Here is a 14417-nt window from a genome sequence, read left to right as displayed (position 1 = left end):
TCAGACGCGGGGTACCAGTGGAGGACAAAGTGAACTTCACGTAGTATTCTTCAGAAATCAACATTCATCAGCTGAGCCATTAGCTTTAGACAGGCTCCTCTTGCACCCCCATTTCCAAGGACACTCTTTCATAAGTGGGTAGAAAATCGCTTTGGATAGGGCTGGGGTTGTAGCTCAGCGGTAAAGCGCTCGCCTAGCTCATGTGAAGCCCTGGGTTCACATAAAAATAAATAAATACAAACAAAGGCATTAAAAATAATGATTAAAACAAAAGAAAACTGCTTTGGAAATATTCAGAAAGGTCGAATTTATCGAAGCAATTAATTTCCCCTGTTTAGATTTTGCCAAGCACAGAAAACCTTCCGCTTCAGTCCAGCCTTTGTGAGTGAGGTGTACTTTGAAGCTTAGGAACGCTTCAGTCTGACAGGTCTTTTCAGGTAAAGGTCACCGCCCACCGCCGGGAGAGCTCTTCTTCAGAACCCTGCAGCGACCTCTGGCCTGGATTCTGGTCCAGCCCAGCGTCCAGCCCCGCGGCTCCCTCGGCACCCTGCGTTCTGCCCTGGCGTCCTCCCGAGAAGACGCAACATTAGAAAACTCAAAGCACCAGACAGCAGTGCTGCGTTCCTGGTGACCACGTGAGAGCGAGGGCGAACCCTCTGCCAAGGTCGCAGGACCAGCTCTAGCGACGGTCGCCAAGCTCTACCCTTCGGTGCCCTCCACTCTCTCAGAGCCCTGCCGGGCGTTTCTCCGCCGCGACCTGCCCCCGGCCACGCCCCTCGCGGGTGGGCGGGACCAGATAGGCCAGGTGGGTGGGGCCGGGTGGGGCCAGATAGGCCCGGCGCGTGCCTGGAGTCTGACAGACTCTGAGTGGCGGCCCGGCAGCTCGAGTCCGAGTGTCCACTACGCGAGTCAACATGGCCGCAGCGTTTAGGAGAAGCTGCGGGGTGAGAGGGAGACCAGGGTAGTGGTGGGGAGCGGGAATGGATGGCGTCGTGTTTGGAAAGGGGGCCGAGAACAGATGGGGATCACAGGGGTAGCGCCAGGCCTGCTTACCCGAGGCTCGGATGCCTCCGCGGTTTCGGTGCCTGCAGGCCTGCCACTGTCTCCCCGCCAGAAGGGAAAGCATTATGGGTTTTCACTTTCGCTTAACCTCCTAGACCCTAAAGAGGCGGTCCTGCCTTGGGACTCTTTCTTCGGCGCGGGAGCCCTCCAGATAATTCTAACTAGGAATCCCACCCTTTTCCCAAAGTGAAGAGAGTTCACTTTTGCTCTGCTTTTTGCAGATGTAGTGCAATGTCTTTGGAAAACTTTCCAAATCCGCGCATGCCCCCAGCCTTGGAAGGAACTCATCAAATACACGTCGTTCTGCAATTATATATACTAGAAGGTGTTAGAATACGAGTAGTCTTATCTTGGGTATCTACAAAAATCACTGGAAAAGGAAAATGGAGTAGTTGATCAAGTCACTAAATATGTAATATGTCGGTAGTTTTGTAATCATGAGGGATGCCTTTTCAAGTTGCATACGTAAAAGAAAAAGTCAAAGAAAAAAACCTACCATAGAACTTTCCTTGAAGCTTAACTATTCTAGCATCGTGTCTTATAGATTCTAAATATGTTTCAGTCGCTAGATGCGTTTTAGTTTCGTAAATATTATTAATATATTCATTGCAAGACTGCCATTTAAATGTTGCTTAAAACTGTCTTTGACGGAAAAAAAAAAAAAAACAACAACAGAAAAAGCCCCTCCAGTTTTAGAATTTACAATGATCCTATTGAATCATTGCCCAATTTTTGCCGTTGTTGTCTATACAAGTTATTGGGCTCTAAAGGCAGAAGTTGGAGTATTTTAAGAATTACTTTTAACTCTGACATCAGAAAAAAGATATCTCAATCTCTCCCTAGAAAGGATCTAGAAAAACAGAAAAAAAAATCATAAAATGTATATTCCTTTATCTCTTTTTTGGCATCCCCATAAAACTAAGACACTTTATATTTCTTTTTTAAAAAATATATATTTATTTTTAGTTGTAGTTGGACACAATACTTTTATTTCACTTATTTATTTTTATGTGGTGCTGAGGATCAAACCCAAGGTCTCACCTGTGTCAGGGGAGCGCTCTACCACTGAACCATAACCCTGGCCCCTTATATTTCTAAGAAATGTCTGGAAATATTTAATTGTAGTGGTGCTTTAATTTGCCTATTTGGAATACCATTGTTCTCTGCAGACAGCCGTAAGCAATAAAACCAATATTTTATGACATGAGGCTTTCGAAACATTGTATTATTTAAATCACCCCCAAATTATCCAGTGAGATTAACCCCCAGTTTTCTGGTATGAATAGAAGGTATAAGAAGTTTGTAATCTGTCCAAGGTCACAAAGATAGTTGTGCTATCTAGATTCAAATTCAGCAATTCTAACTTGAAATCTTGTGCTGTTTCTTTCTTTTTTCTACTAGACCATTTCTCTAAATAAATGTTTAACATTGTTATGTAATTAATAGGTTAGTGGGCATAGTGGGTGGTGTTCTTGGCTGTAGAAACCTTTGCACTTATTTTATATAACATGTTTTCTTGAAAACCCATGTAAACTGACTTCTTGTAAATTACTTTAATTCCACAAATAATTCCTTAATGTCTCTCAGCAGACCATTTTACCTGTTTTGTGAAGAATGATTTTTGTGCAATGATGTTTAAACACATTATAGTAGAATGAGGTTATTTGGTCTGATTTTTGTGGGTGTTTTTCTTTGTTCTGGAACCTAATGATCAGATAGGAAATTAATTAAAAGACCAGTATAACTAAAGCAAAATGGTTAATAGCATGAACTCTTAATAATAAATGTGAGAATTAGAATTCTGATCCCACTACCTAAATGTAGAGTGATCTTGGCTAATTTTACTTGACCTTCCTGAACTTCAGTTTCTTCCTATACAAAATGATAATTAAAAAAAAAAAAGCAGTTCCTTAATTCTAGGTTTGACCTGAGATTCAGTGAATTAATATGTGTAATGTGACTGAAAAGAATAGGTTTGGTCTGTGAAGACTATACAATGAGGACAAAAGAAATCATGTTTTACTTCCAAAACAAAGTTAATAAAAATTTTAAAGAAAATGTTTTCATACAGTGTATTTTTTTTAAAGTCATAGTTGGAGGTATGTTATTTTTGAAAAGGCTATTTAAATTACTATATTTGGCAGTCATACTGTCAGCTAAATGCAGGTGACACTTATCAGTTGAAACTATCCTTTATAAAGTGGTCAGTTTCTTTCTACATATTTTGAAAAATTTAGGTTCTAGAAACTTTAGTGTATTGTACAGCTTCTCTTTTCTCTCAGTATCTAGCTTATTAAAACTATGTAGATATAGTTCCATCAAAATCTTTAAAGTATAAATTGCTTTCAATTTATAGGTTTTCTCTGAACTCAGACCTTTACTCAGTAGCACTTATTATGGTTTCCAGTTTAATAACTTTAATACTAATGGTTACTTTTGTGTCCATTAAATTGTAGTGAATATAAAAATGGATTCCAAAGGAATAGTATTTGTGTATTTTGATTGTATTTTTTCAAATATATCCTTGAAGAAATATGAGTATATTTCAGATATTAAGACAAATTGTATATTAATAGTTAGAACAGAGCTGGCAAACTTTTTATAAAGGAACAAATAGTAACTATCTTTAGCTTTGTAGACCTATGGTGTCTGTTTCAATCACATAGCTTTGCGTGAAAGTAACAATAGAGGTTATGGTGGGGCTATGTTCCAATAGGGCTTTACTTAAAAAACTGGTGACCAGCCAGAAGCAGTGGTGCATGCCTGTAATCCACGCAACTTTGGAAGATACCAAGTAGGAGGATTACTAAATTCAAGGTCAGGCTCAGTAATTTAGTGAGGCCCTAAGCAACTTAGCCAGACTCTGTCTCAAAATAAAAAATAAAAATTTCTGTGGATGTTGCTTAGTGGGTAAGCACCCCTGGGTTTGATCCCTAGTATTGCCCCCCTGCTTAAAAAAAAAAAAAAATTAACCAAACAAAAAAAAAACTGGTAGCTGCTGTATTTTGCTGGCTCCTGGCTTAGAACCATGTATGAAGGCCTATAGACAACAGAATTAATTATAGAACATGGTTTTATTCTGATTTATTTTGTTAGATAGAGTGAGTCATCTTAGAAAATGGAATTCTCCATGGGAAGATTCCCAGAGGCATACCTGGGAGGATCACAGGGACTGGTTATCAGGTTATCAAATCCATATTACTATTCTCCCTTCATCACCTTCCTCTTCACCAGTGTCCTAGGAGGTTATTGATGAAATTTCCAGAATAGTGTCTTATCCCTGTTGTCTGTCCTAGAAACCCTCTACTTCAGTAGAGCAAATATCACTAATTAATTTTATTTGCATTAATTTTCTCTATAATAGGTACTCATATAGCTGGTAATTGGTTTACTTAAAATATAATTAAAGACATTTAATAATGACTTTAAAAACTGTTGTACCCTTTGATAAAAATGGTCAGAATTCTCTTATTTGATTGATATGTAATTTATCAAATTTATTTTTAATAAGATTATTTTTTACAGGTCCTGAGAAGTATTATTTCTCATTTTGACTGGAGATCACAACATACAAAAGCTCATCAAAAACGAGAACCAGGATTAGGATTTAGTTTTGGTATGTGTTATGTTCTGTCTTTTGATTTTAAAATGGACTTATCTGGAATCTGTTTATAAACTTGATAATGTCTTGTCAATGAGTAGAACCCAGTCATCATTCATACATAGATGATTAAGTCAGTTACCCCCATTCTTCCTTACACATATTTTTGTTCAGCATATTATTCTATACATTTGATCTATGGCCAGGGGCAGTGGTGCACAAATGTAATTCCAGGAGCTTGGGAGGGTGAGACAGGAGGATCACAAGTTCAAGGTCAGCCTCCAAAATTTAATGAGACCAAGTCTCAAAATAAAAACAAAAAAAGGGGTGGGGATGTAGCTCTGGGGCAAAGTACCCCTGGGTTAAATCCCCAGTACCAAATAAATAAATACATTTGATCTGTGTTAGCAACATAAATACACATATTCTTTTCCTTTTTTCTAAGTATGTAGCCAAAAATAAATGGCAGATTTACTGATATTTATGAATAGTGCTTGACTTACAAATTTGAATACACAAATACTCATGAGTCTTAAAACACTTATTAGATATATAATGCTAGCTGTCTAATAATAAACTAAGCCCATTTTAGTCATCATTTATCTGAATTGTAGTTTTGGTGCAATTAGATGAAATTGTCAGATATGGGAGATGGGAGTAATGTGATATTGGAGAGAAAAAGAATAGATTTTATTTCCCTTTTATGAAAGGAAAACCCCAGGTCAAAAAAAAAATTGTAATAATAATTCCTATCTTTGGCATTCTTTGCCCCCTAAAATAACTTCTTGCTTCAAAGTTTTTACCTTTCCTCTAGTTAAAAAACAAACAAACATTTTCTTAGTTAACTTGATCTCGAAAAATAATTACAAGGCACCTAAGATAATTAACTCACACTGAGGTGAAATTGACAGTCTTTAAGGTTATTGCTTTTGTTCAAAAATTTTCCCCCTTGATTATAAAATATTTTGCCAGAATGAAATGAAAAATTTTCAAGTGGTGTGAGGATAGTGGTTTGATTCAATGGGTCTTATTGAGACATTAGCATTGATTTGGTAATAATCACTATAGTAAGAAACTAGCAGAAGGCTGTGATGGGTTTTGGAGTGCCAGAGAATGAGATAGCTACAAATATTTGGGAGGGAGATTGTGAAGCCAAAGAAAAGAATATAGAATAACACCTATGACCAGTTGATCTGATTTTTTATAAAATGGAGATAATGGATATTACCAAGAATTTCTTTGAAGATTAAATTATATGCAGTATATAAAGTCCCTAACATATAGTGAATGACTGGATCAAAGTAGTTTCTCAATAAATAATACATGATAGATCCCTGTCTTGTCTACCTTTACCGACCCACAACCTTGATATGGACTCCTAGAAAAGAAGTTAAGATGTAAAAACCCTGACTTGAACCACTTCTGCTAATTCATTATAAGACTATGGGTCTAATCATTTGTTGCCTCAGTGCTTTAGTTTCCTTGTCTATAAAATGAGAGATTGCATCTTACATTCTTCAATTCAGTACCAAAATTCTGTTATCTTACATTTTCTCCCCCATGTTTCTAGACAAGTGATTACTAGAGTCTTAAAACATTCTTGTTCATTCTTCTGTGTTTTTCTCATTTTTTTTTTTTTTGCCTAAAATACCCTATGTTTCTTGTAAATATTATCTATGTTTTGATGTTGGATGCAACTACCTTAAGACACTGGATAACATAGATTTGTAAAAATATAGTTAGTGGTTGACTCTTTTTTTTTTTTTTTTGGTACCCAGGGATTGATCCCAGGGGCACTTAACCACTGAGCCACATCCCATATATATATAACATATATTATTGGAGACAGGGTCTCCTTGAGTTGCTGAGGGCCTAATCTAAGTTGCTGAAGCTGGCTTTGAACTCGTGATTCTCCTGCCTCAGCCTCCCAAGTTGTTGGGATTACAGGGATTTGCCACTGTACCCAGCTAGTGGTTGGTTGACTCTTATCCTCAGTCCAGCCACTATTTTCATTTCATTCATTTTCTAATAACATTTTATATAAATGAATTGTTGGACACCACTTACTAGCAATACAGCAGGAGTTTGTTACTACTGTCTTCTGAGAAAATATCCCATCACTTTTACTGGTGTGTTTGTGCTAATTTTTACACTTAAAATTTGTTTAAATTATTTTATATAATTCTTTGAAACAAATTTTGTTGTTTTATGTTCATGGAAAATGTTTCAATGCCTTAGACTTATTCTTGATATCAGGTAAATTAGTTTCACTCCAATATTAGGAAATACTTGATAAGTCTTATTATGTATTAGAAATATGTAATTTCTTATCTCACCAATCAGATAAGAAAAACCCTTGAGCTCTACAGATTTATATCTATTATTTACTTGTAGAAATGAGAAATCTTATTTCCTTCAGCATTTGTATTGACATAGACTTGTTTATACTGTACAGTGAATTTGATTAGTCAGAAAATGTAGTTTTTGTCTTTGTGGCTAATCAAAAATTACCTTCCCCATTATATATATAAATTTCCACATACCAATTTTATAGGGCTTTTTTCCTCAACTCATTGTCCCATTTTAATGTTTTCTAAATATCTTTCTCTTAGAGTTCACTGAACAACAGAAAGAATTTCAAGCTACTGCTCGTAAATTTGCCAGAGAGGAAATAATCCCGGTTGCTGCAGAATATGATAAAACTGGTGAAGTAGGTATACAAATATTAGGGAGAAAAAAATTTTACATTTTTTACAAGATTATATAATCAGACTAGGAAAGTTTTAAATATATTATAACTGAGGTTTTTTTTTTTTTTTTCTTTTAGTACCCTTTCCCCCTAATTAAAAGAGCCTGGGAACTTGGTTTAATCAATGCACACATTCCCGAGAGTTGTGGTAAGCTTTCTTCACATTTTTAGTTCCAGAATACACTTGAGCAAGAAAAATTATGAAACTCTACCCATTGTTTTAAATATTTGTTGACATTAAGTGACTTTTTGCCTTTGTTTCCTGGTTCAGACTACAATATTTGTCTGCTTTTAATAGCCTTGTGCAAAACACAGGCATTTTTTTTTTCCCTCTAATTGATCCTGAACTTTGGTATTTCTCTAAAAGTTCTAGAGTTGGTTAGTTTGTTGCATTTTGTTTTTTTATTTTTCCCAAGAATTTCATGCATTTTAATCCTACCTTGCATTTTAGATTTCATTGAAACTTTTTTTTGTATGTGAGATCATTACTCTTTTTTTTTGGTCGGTGCTAGGGATTGAACCCAGGGCCTTGTGTTAGCGAGGCAAGTGCTCTACCATTGAACCACATCCCCAGCCTCCAGAACATTACTCTTTTCAACAGATCAGTGGGTCAGAGTTTTTGCAGAGTTAAAGTGAGTTTTTACAAAATCAAGTTTAAACAGAAATGTAGATCCAGATTACAAATAGAGAATTTTTGAAATATTTAAAATTTATTTTAGAAAAGTATGGAATTAAAAGTATGGCTTATTATTATTGCCAGCCAAAACATTTACAGATATTATATTTGTATATTTGCTTTTAAAACAAAATTAGGCCATGAGGGGAGGGAAATCTCATTAAAATCAAAGGAAGATTAGTGGAGGAAAGAAACTACCCGGATGTGGGGAGGGAGGGGAGAAGTACAGGGGAGTGACAATGGCCAAATATATTACATTGTGTGCATATACAAACATGTGACAACAAATCCCATCATTATGTACAACTGTAATGCACCAATAAAAAATGTGGGGGGAAAAAAGAACTCAGAATACCATTAATATAGGAAACTGGAGAAAATGTAATTAATGTTTTTTAAAATGTGAATTAAAAAAATAAAAATTAAGCCAAATTGAAGTAAGTTAAAATAGTTCACCTACAGTTTTGTTGAGATGCATTACACATCAGAATGGGCTCTTAAAACATTTTGATGCCGTAGGAGGACTTGGACTTGGAACTTTTGATGCTTGTTTAATAACTGAAGAATTGGCTTATGGATGCACAGGGGTTCAGACTGCTATTGAAGCCAACTCTTTGGGGGTAAGTTACTTAAAAAATTAATTGCTAACTGAGCTGTTAATGAGACAATTAACAGCTAAGTTAGATTAATATTAAAATAGTTTTGTTTTTTATTTTGTCAAAAAGAAACACAAGTTTCAGCAGTGAAACCCAGGGTATGATTCTAAGGCTTCCTTGTTCTGGTCTTTTGCCTCTAGTACTTGGAGTCCTAGTTGTCCTTGTGGGGAAAGTGTATACTTTTGGCTACAGCTATAGTGGGAATTCTTAAGGGCAAGGCCTAGAGCCAGCCTTGAGGAACCAATCAAGTTGGCCTGCTGCCACTATTGGCAGTGCTGAAATTTAGTGAGCAGTTCTTAGGAGGCCAGATCATATGTACTAAGTCATGCATTCTAAATTTAATCCTTTATTTGAGCATTTTACTAAAGTAATAAGTTGTACAAATAACTTATATGAAAATACTGACAGTAGCAGATGTATTACTTCATGGCTTTAGCTTTTTAACTTGGAGGCAGAGTGAAAACCAGTTCTGTGAACTTACCTCTTGTGGAGGAAATAGTTCTTTTCTTGTTTTGAATTGTAATATCTCTGAATTTACATATTTAATAAAAATGTCTTGCTTTTTAATGTCTGTTTTCTTCATTAGCAAATGCCTGTTATTATTGCTGGAAATGATCAACAAAAAAAGAAGTATTTGGGGAGGATGACTGAGGAGCCAATGATGTGTGTGAGTATGTATAACTACTACTTTATTTTACATTTCACATTTACAAAGAGTTTTGAGTCTATATGTATATACTATTCTATATGACATTAAGATAAAAGTAGTCAACATATTTAGGTAGAGTGATGTTCTAAGATGCCAATAAAGTGTCATAATAATCCCCTTTCTTATTTCTACAGGAGAAATATCTACTAAATAATGTTTTCAGGAGAACAGTATCTATTTAATGGAGCACTATCTACTTAATTCTGCAGTCCAAGAACTAAGTGGTTCTTCTGAAGAACCACTTCTGAGGAAGTTCAGGTTGAATGTATAACAGTAGATGTTTAAATTAGTGAGAAACTAATATAAACCTGTGACTGAAGAGATTAACTTATTTTTGAATGGCCAGTTGACTTGGGGAGTATATTTGTTATTTTATTTGAAAGCAATTCAACAAATTTTTTAAATGAATTAAAAAAAATAAAAAACAACAGCAACAACAACGCACATACATATATACAAGGTTCTGTTTTGAAATTGTTCTTTATTGAAGAATTTTTGCCTGTTGATTAGCCAAATATCCATCTAGGGTATGTTTATAATAATGAAATATAGTAGATTATTATGAATTTTAAACTAATTGAGAGAATTCATCTGAAGGATTAGAAAGCAATATTTTAAAATAAATTATTTTATTCATTGCAGATATTTAAAAGTCAGGCAAACTACTTATACAGACATTCATACATACTTACGAGGTAATTGGAAATTATAGAGTTTAGTGTAAATATTCTCAATATTGTCTAAAAACTGCATAAAATATCTAGATTCTTCTCTTGTAGCATATATATTGATAGACATGGGTTTATCAATTGAAGCATAGAAATGCTTAAGTGAGCCTACCATAATACATTGATAAGAATATTTATACTAGTTATAAATAGGTATTTCTAAAATATTTGAGTCTTTAAATATAACCCAAATATTCAAACTTTTTAAAATAATAACCTTCAATATATGTAAAAATACATTTACTATTCCCTCTTTTGATAACTTCTAAATTAATGAAGATTTTCTGTGCATTTTTCTCATTCTAGTGCTAAATAGCAGTAGTTGTACTTAAAATATGAAGCTGAGGGTGAAAATAGAAAGTATCAATAAGTTTTGATTAACTTAAATTGATTCAGTTCATTATTTAAATTTTAATACATTTTTTAAATTGTAAATAGTAGAGAAAACTTAGAAATGTATCAAGAAGAACAAAAATATCTAATTCTTCAGATATGAAGCTAATTGGGATTGCTATTTTATATTTCCTACTAAATTTTTAAATATATAAATATTTTTCTGTATTTTAACGTCATATTAGATATGCAATTTTATATCTTTATTTAATAACATGAGCACTTTCTTATGCTCTACTTAAAGTATTTTTACATGCTTTGGTATTTATTACTGCAATATGATCTTTCATGTATATACTACAAATTACTATTCTACACTGTTTAATATTGAAACTTCTTAGATTTTTGCTCTTAAAAAATGCCATGGAATAATTGATACATAAAAATTAACACAGATCTTTAGATTTAACTTTACAGAACAGATATATTTATTATTGTTTATTTATAACTTACCTGATATTGTAGTCACATATGCCCTACCTGAGGAGATAAATAAGGGCAAAACCATAAATTTTAATGCCATTACTGCAAAAACATTTTGTAAAGTCAGAATTATTAATTAATATTATATATATATGATATTCTAAGAATTAAGAGACATATTTTATTTTTTAAGTAATATATACCTAAAATATATGTAGATAATTTATCACTTCTTAACCTTTGGCCAAGATCAAGTGAAAACTGATCAATAGCTTGTTATGGGGACATCCTTATTCAAATATTTGAGTCGTAAGACAGATAGACTGAGAATAGAATGTAAAGAAGACAGGGCTTCTCCTTATAAGGAGTTAGGAATCTGATAAACTTATATCTTTATACAGTGTCTACTTACTAATTATGAACAAAACAATGTACTGATTTGATTTCCTTGATCTTCTAGTTTACAAATTCACATCTAATGTTGGAAATCAAACTAGTTAGAATAATGAAGATGAAAAATTTTAGGGACATCATTTATTAAACAGTATTATCAATCCTATCTTCAAGAGATTGTGATATAGAATAAGAAAAACAACATGAGCAACTACATTTTTGTGTATAATGCTGTATCATACCAAATAGTGAGGTAAAGAAGGGAATAAGTTACAATGAAAAAAAAAAGGGGGGATTCTTCTTCTAAAAGAGGGTTAGAAAAGTAAATTAATTACTAAACAGTGGTCAAATAAGATTAAAAAACAACTCCAAAGAACCAGCAGTGACAAGCTATTTTGTATCCAAAGACAGACCCATATATTTTATAAGCTCTAAAAGTTTTGCCTTATTAAGAAGAAACATGTCTAATAGTATATTTTTAAAAATTATTAAAGATGGTTAACACAAAATTTTAGTACTTCAGAGGATCATCTTGTCAGTTCATTTGTATAAAACCTTATTTTGTTAATGATGCTGAACACTGTATTGAATCTTCAAATAGAGTAATCTAGTTCACTTAACATCTGTGACAAGTGAGTTTGTTTACTGCATTCCTGTCCAAAAGCCATTATGCTCATGTTTTCATACCTTGAGTGCATGGAGTCGAGGCTTTTTGAAGTAGCTCCCTTTGGGAGCATCTCTAACCAACATTACATGTACCAAGTGACAGTTTTTATCATTTCTTTTTATGAAATTTTACTATAATATCATTATAGGTATCCAATAAATACTTAATAATGTCATTATAGTTTCCTTCCACTAGTTCAAATTATTATCTCCCTTAGATGTAGAGCCCTTTTGATATTTGAGTATGGTTTGTTTGTGTTTTTTTTTTTTTTAAAGAGAGAGAGAGAGAGAGAATTTTTTATATTTTTAGTTTTCGGTGGACACAACATCTTTTTATTTTATTTTTATGTAATGCTGAGGATCAAACCCAGAGCCCCGTGCATGCCAGGAGAGCGTGCTAACGCTTGAGCCACATCCCCAGCCCTAAGTATGGTTTTTATTCAAACAGCACCTGAAAGATGATTTTTGCTGTTATTATAATTCCTCTTTAAATCCATCCTTCAAACTTTTGTAATAATAAACTTAAAAGCACATCCAAATGTGTTTGCAAATGTGTTTACAAAGGCATTCAATGGTTCTATATTATCAATTGCACTAGAACTTAAGGTATGTTTAAATTTGTGAATCCATTTCCAAATCTGACTTCCTCTAAAAAAAAAATGTATATACTATTCACTTTTGCACACTAGGGTGTTCTCTATTCTGTAGAAGCCTATCTATTTGATTCCTTAAGATTCCATGGCATAATAGTAAGCAGTCATTTAACTATTCTGTTGAATGCATAAAAATATTCTCTCCTCAGTGTGACATATCATTTGGCCTCCATGAGCTCTTCCCTGCCTGCTTCACCAGCCTCTTTTTATGCTTTTAAGTTTCTCCTTACATTTTAGTACTGAACTGTTGGTAGTTTCCTCTACACAATTGCTCCTTCATTCTTCTGGAGCCTTAGATCTGTTTACCTCACTCTTGTTATTTAAAACTTACCTTTTCCAGCAAGTTTTACTTCTTTTCAACCTCCATACCTCCCATCATCTCCCAACCCTCCTGTAACAAGTTAAGTAATTATTTTATACTTTGATTTTAAATTAGGATTTCTTTCTTCTTCAGACTCTTAAGTAACTTAAGAGCAATGAACCTGTGTCTTTAGATGGTATATATCCACTATACCTTTTGCTCAATAAACTCAAATTAACTTGAACTAGCTAATTCTTGCCTCCCTAGATTCCCTTTATTCATTACTGGCTGTCTATTGTCACTCCTCTGTTGAAGAGCCTTAAGAAGCCATCCTGTTTCTAGTAGATACAATTTAAAATTTTTAGTTTGATATAATGGGTTCTTTGTCATCTGTTTTGTTCCTTTTTTCCAGACTTATATCTTATCATTCCTTGCATGCACAGTATATAATGTAATATATTCACATATTATAGAAGTCCAGTACTTCCAGCATTTCAAATACTAGATAACCCTATTTCTTTTCTTGGTGTCATATTCTGTACTGCTGCCTAGAAAACATCTATACCAAGATTACATGGTAACAATTCTTATTCCTCCCCCCAAAGAATTGCTTTTCCATTTGAGACTTAATTTAAGCATCATTTCTAGTAAGATAGTTTTTCAACTTCTTTGTGCATAATTTTTACATTTAGACATATAGTAACAATAAGGTTATTTATCTTTACTGTTACATTGTAAAACTTTCTAGGACAAGATTTTATTTCCGGTTTCCCATCTCCTACTTTATAGTCTAGTATACTCAAATGTTCCAGGAAATGAATATATATTGAATTGAATTAAATGAATTTGTTTGAAGATACCTAGCATTTTAATTTTTTATATTATTTATTAGTGTCCTACACCCAATTTTAGTTTATACATTAAATATTTTTATGTTTGAGACATTTATTTGATTTGCTAAAAATGTTTTGATTTTTGATATTTTAAAAATAATTGAACTACTTACTTGCTTTGAAAATAAAATATGGGGACTGTGGAGATATAGCTCAATAGTAGAGTGTTTGCCTATCATGTGCAAGACCCTGGATTCAGTCCCCCAAATTGCAGAAACAAGACAAAACAAAATTCTGTTTCTGTGCATTTATAACTTAGTACTTAGCCTTTAATTTTTTCTTTTATTCCACATATTCAAGGCTTACTGTGTAACAGAACCAGGAGCAGGCTCTGATGTAGCTGGTATAAAGACCAAAGCAGAAAAGAAAGGAGATGAATATATTATTAATGGTCAGAAGATGTGGATAACCAATGGAGGAAAAGCTAATTGGTATGCTTTTTGAAAAATTTCTGTATATTTCTTCTTAATGACTTTTTGTTCAGAATCTTCCCTTTCTTCCTCTTTTAATTTAT

At 33.6% G+C, this 14417-nt stretch overlaps 1 protein-coding gene across 1 annotated transcript in view; it reads left to right on the top strand.

Moving 5' to 3' along the window:
• Window positions 1-834: 834 nt before the first annotated feature.
• Window positions 835-14417, top strand: part of Acadm (acyl-CoA dehydrogenase medium chain) — a 35247-nt gene continuing 21664 nt past the window's right edge. Inside the window, exons 1-7 of the mRNA XM_076863715.2 lie at window positions 835-944; window positions 4588-4678; window positions 7276-7373; window positions 7491-7560; window positions 8608-8708; window positions 9331-9411; window positions 14204-14334. Of these exons, the coding sequence (XP_076719830.1) occupies window positions 915-944; window positions 4588-4678; window positions 7276-7373; window positions 7491-7560; window positions 8608-8708; window positions 9331-9411; window positions 14204-14334 (602 nt within the window). The 5' untranslated portion in view covers window positions 835-914. The remainder of the gene's footprint in view (window positions 945-4587; window positions 4679-7275; window positions 7374-7490; window positions 7561-8607; window positions 8709-9330; window positions 9412-14203; window positions 14335-14417) is intronic.

The sequence above is a fragment of the Callospermophilus lateralis genome, chromosome 7 (assembly GCF_048772815.1).
Source record: "Callospermophilus lateralis isolate mCalLat2 chromosome 7, mCalLat2.hap1, whole genome shotgun sequence".
Taxonomy (NCBI): domain Eukaryota; kingdom Metazoa; phylum Chordata; class Mammalia; order Rodentia; family Sciuridae; genus Callospermophilus; species Callospermophilus lateralis.
Note: the sequence above shows the minus strand (reverse complement) of the source record. Positions and strands in the feature narration are given on the sequence as shown.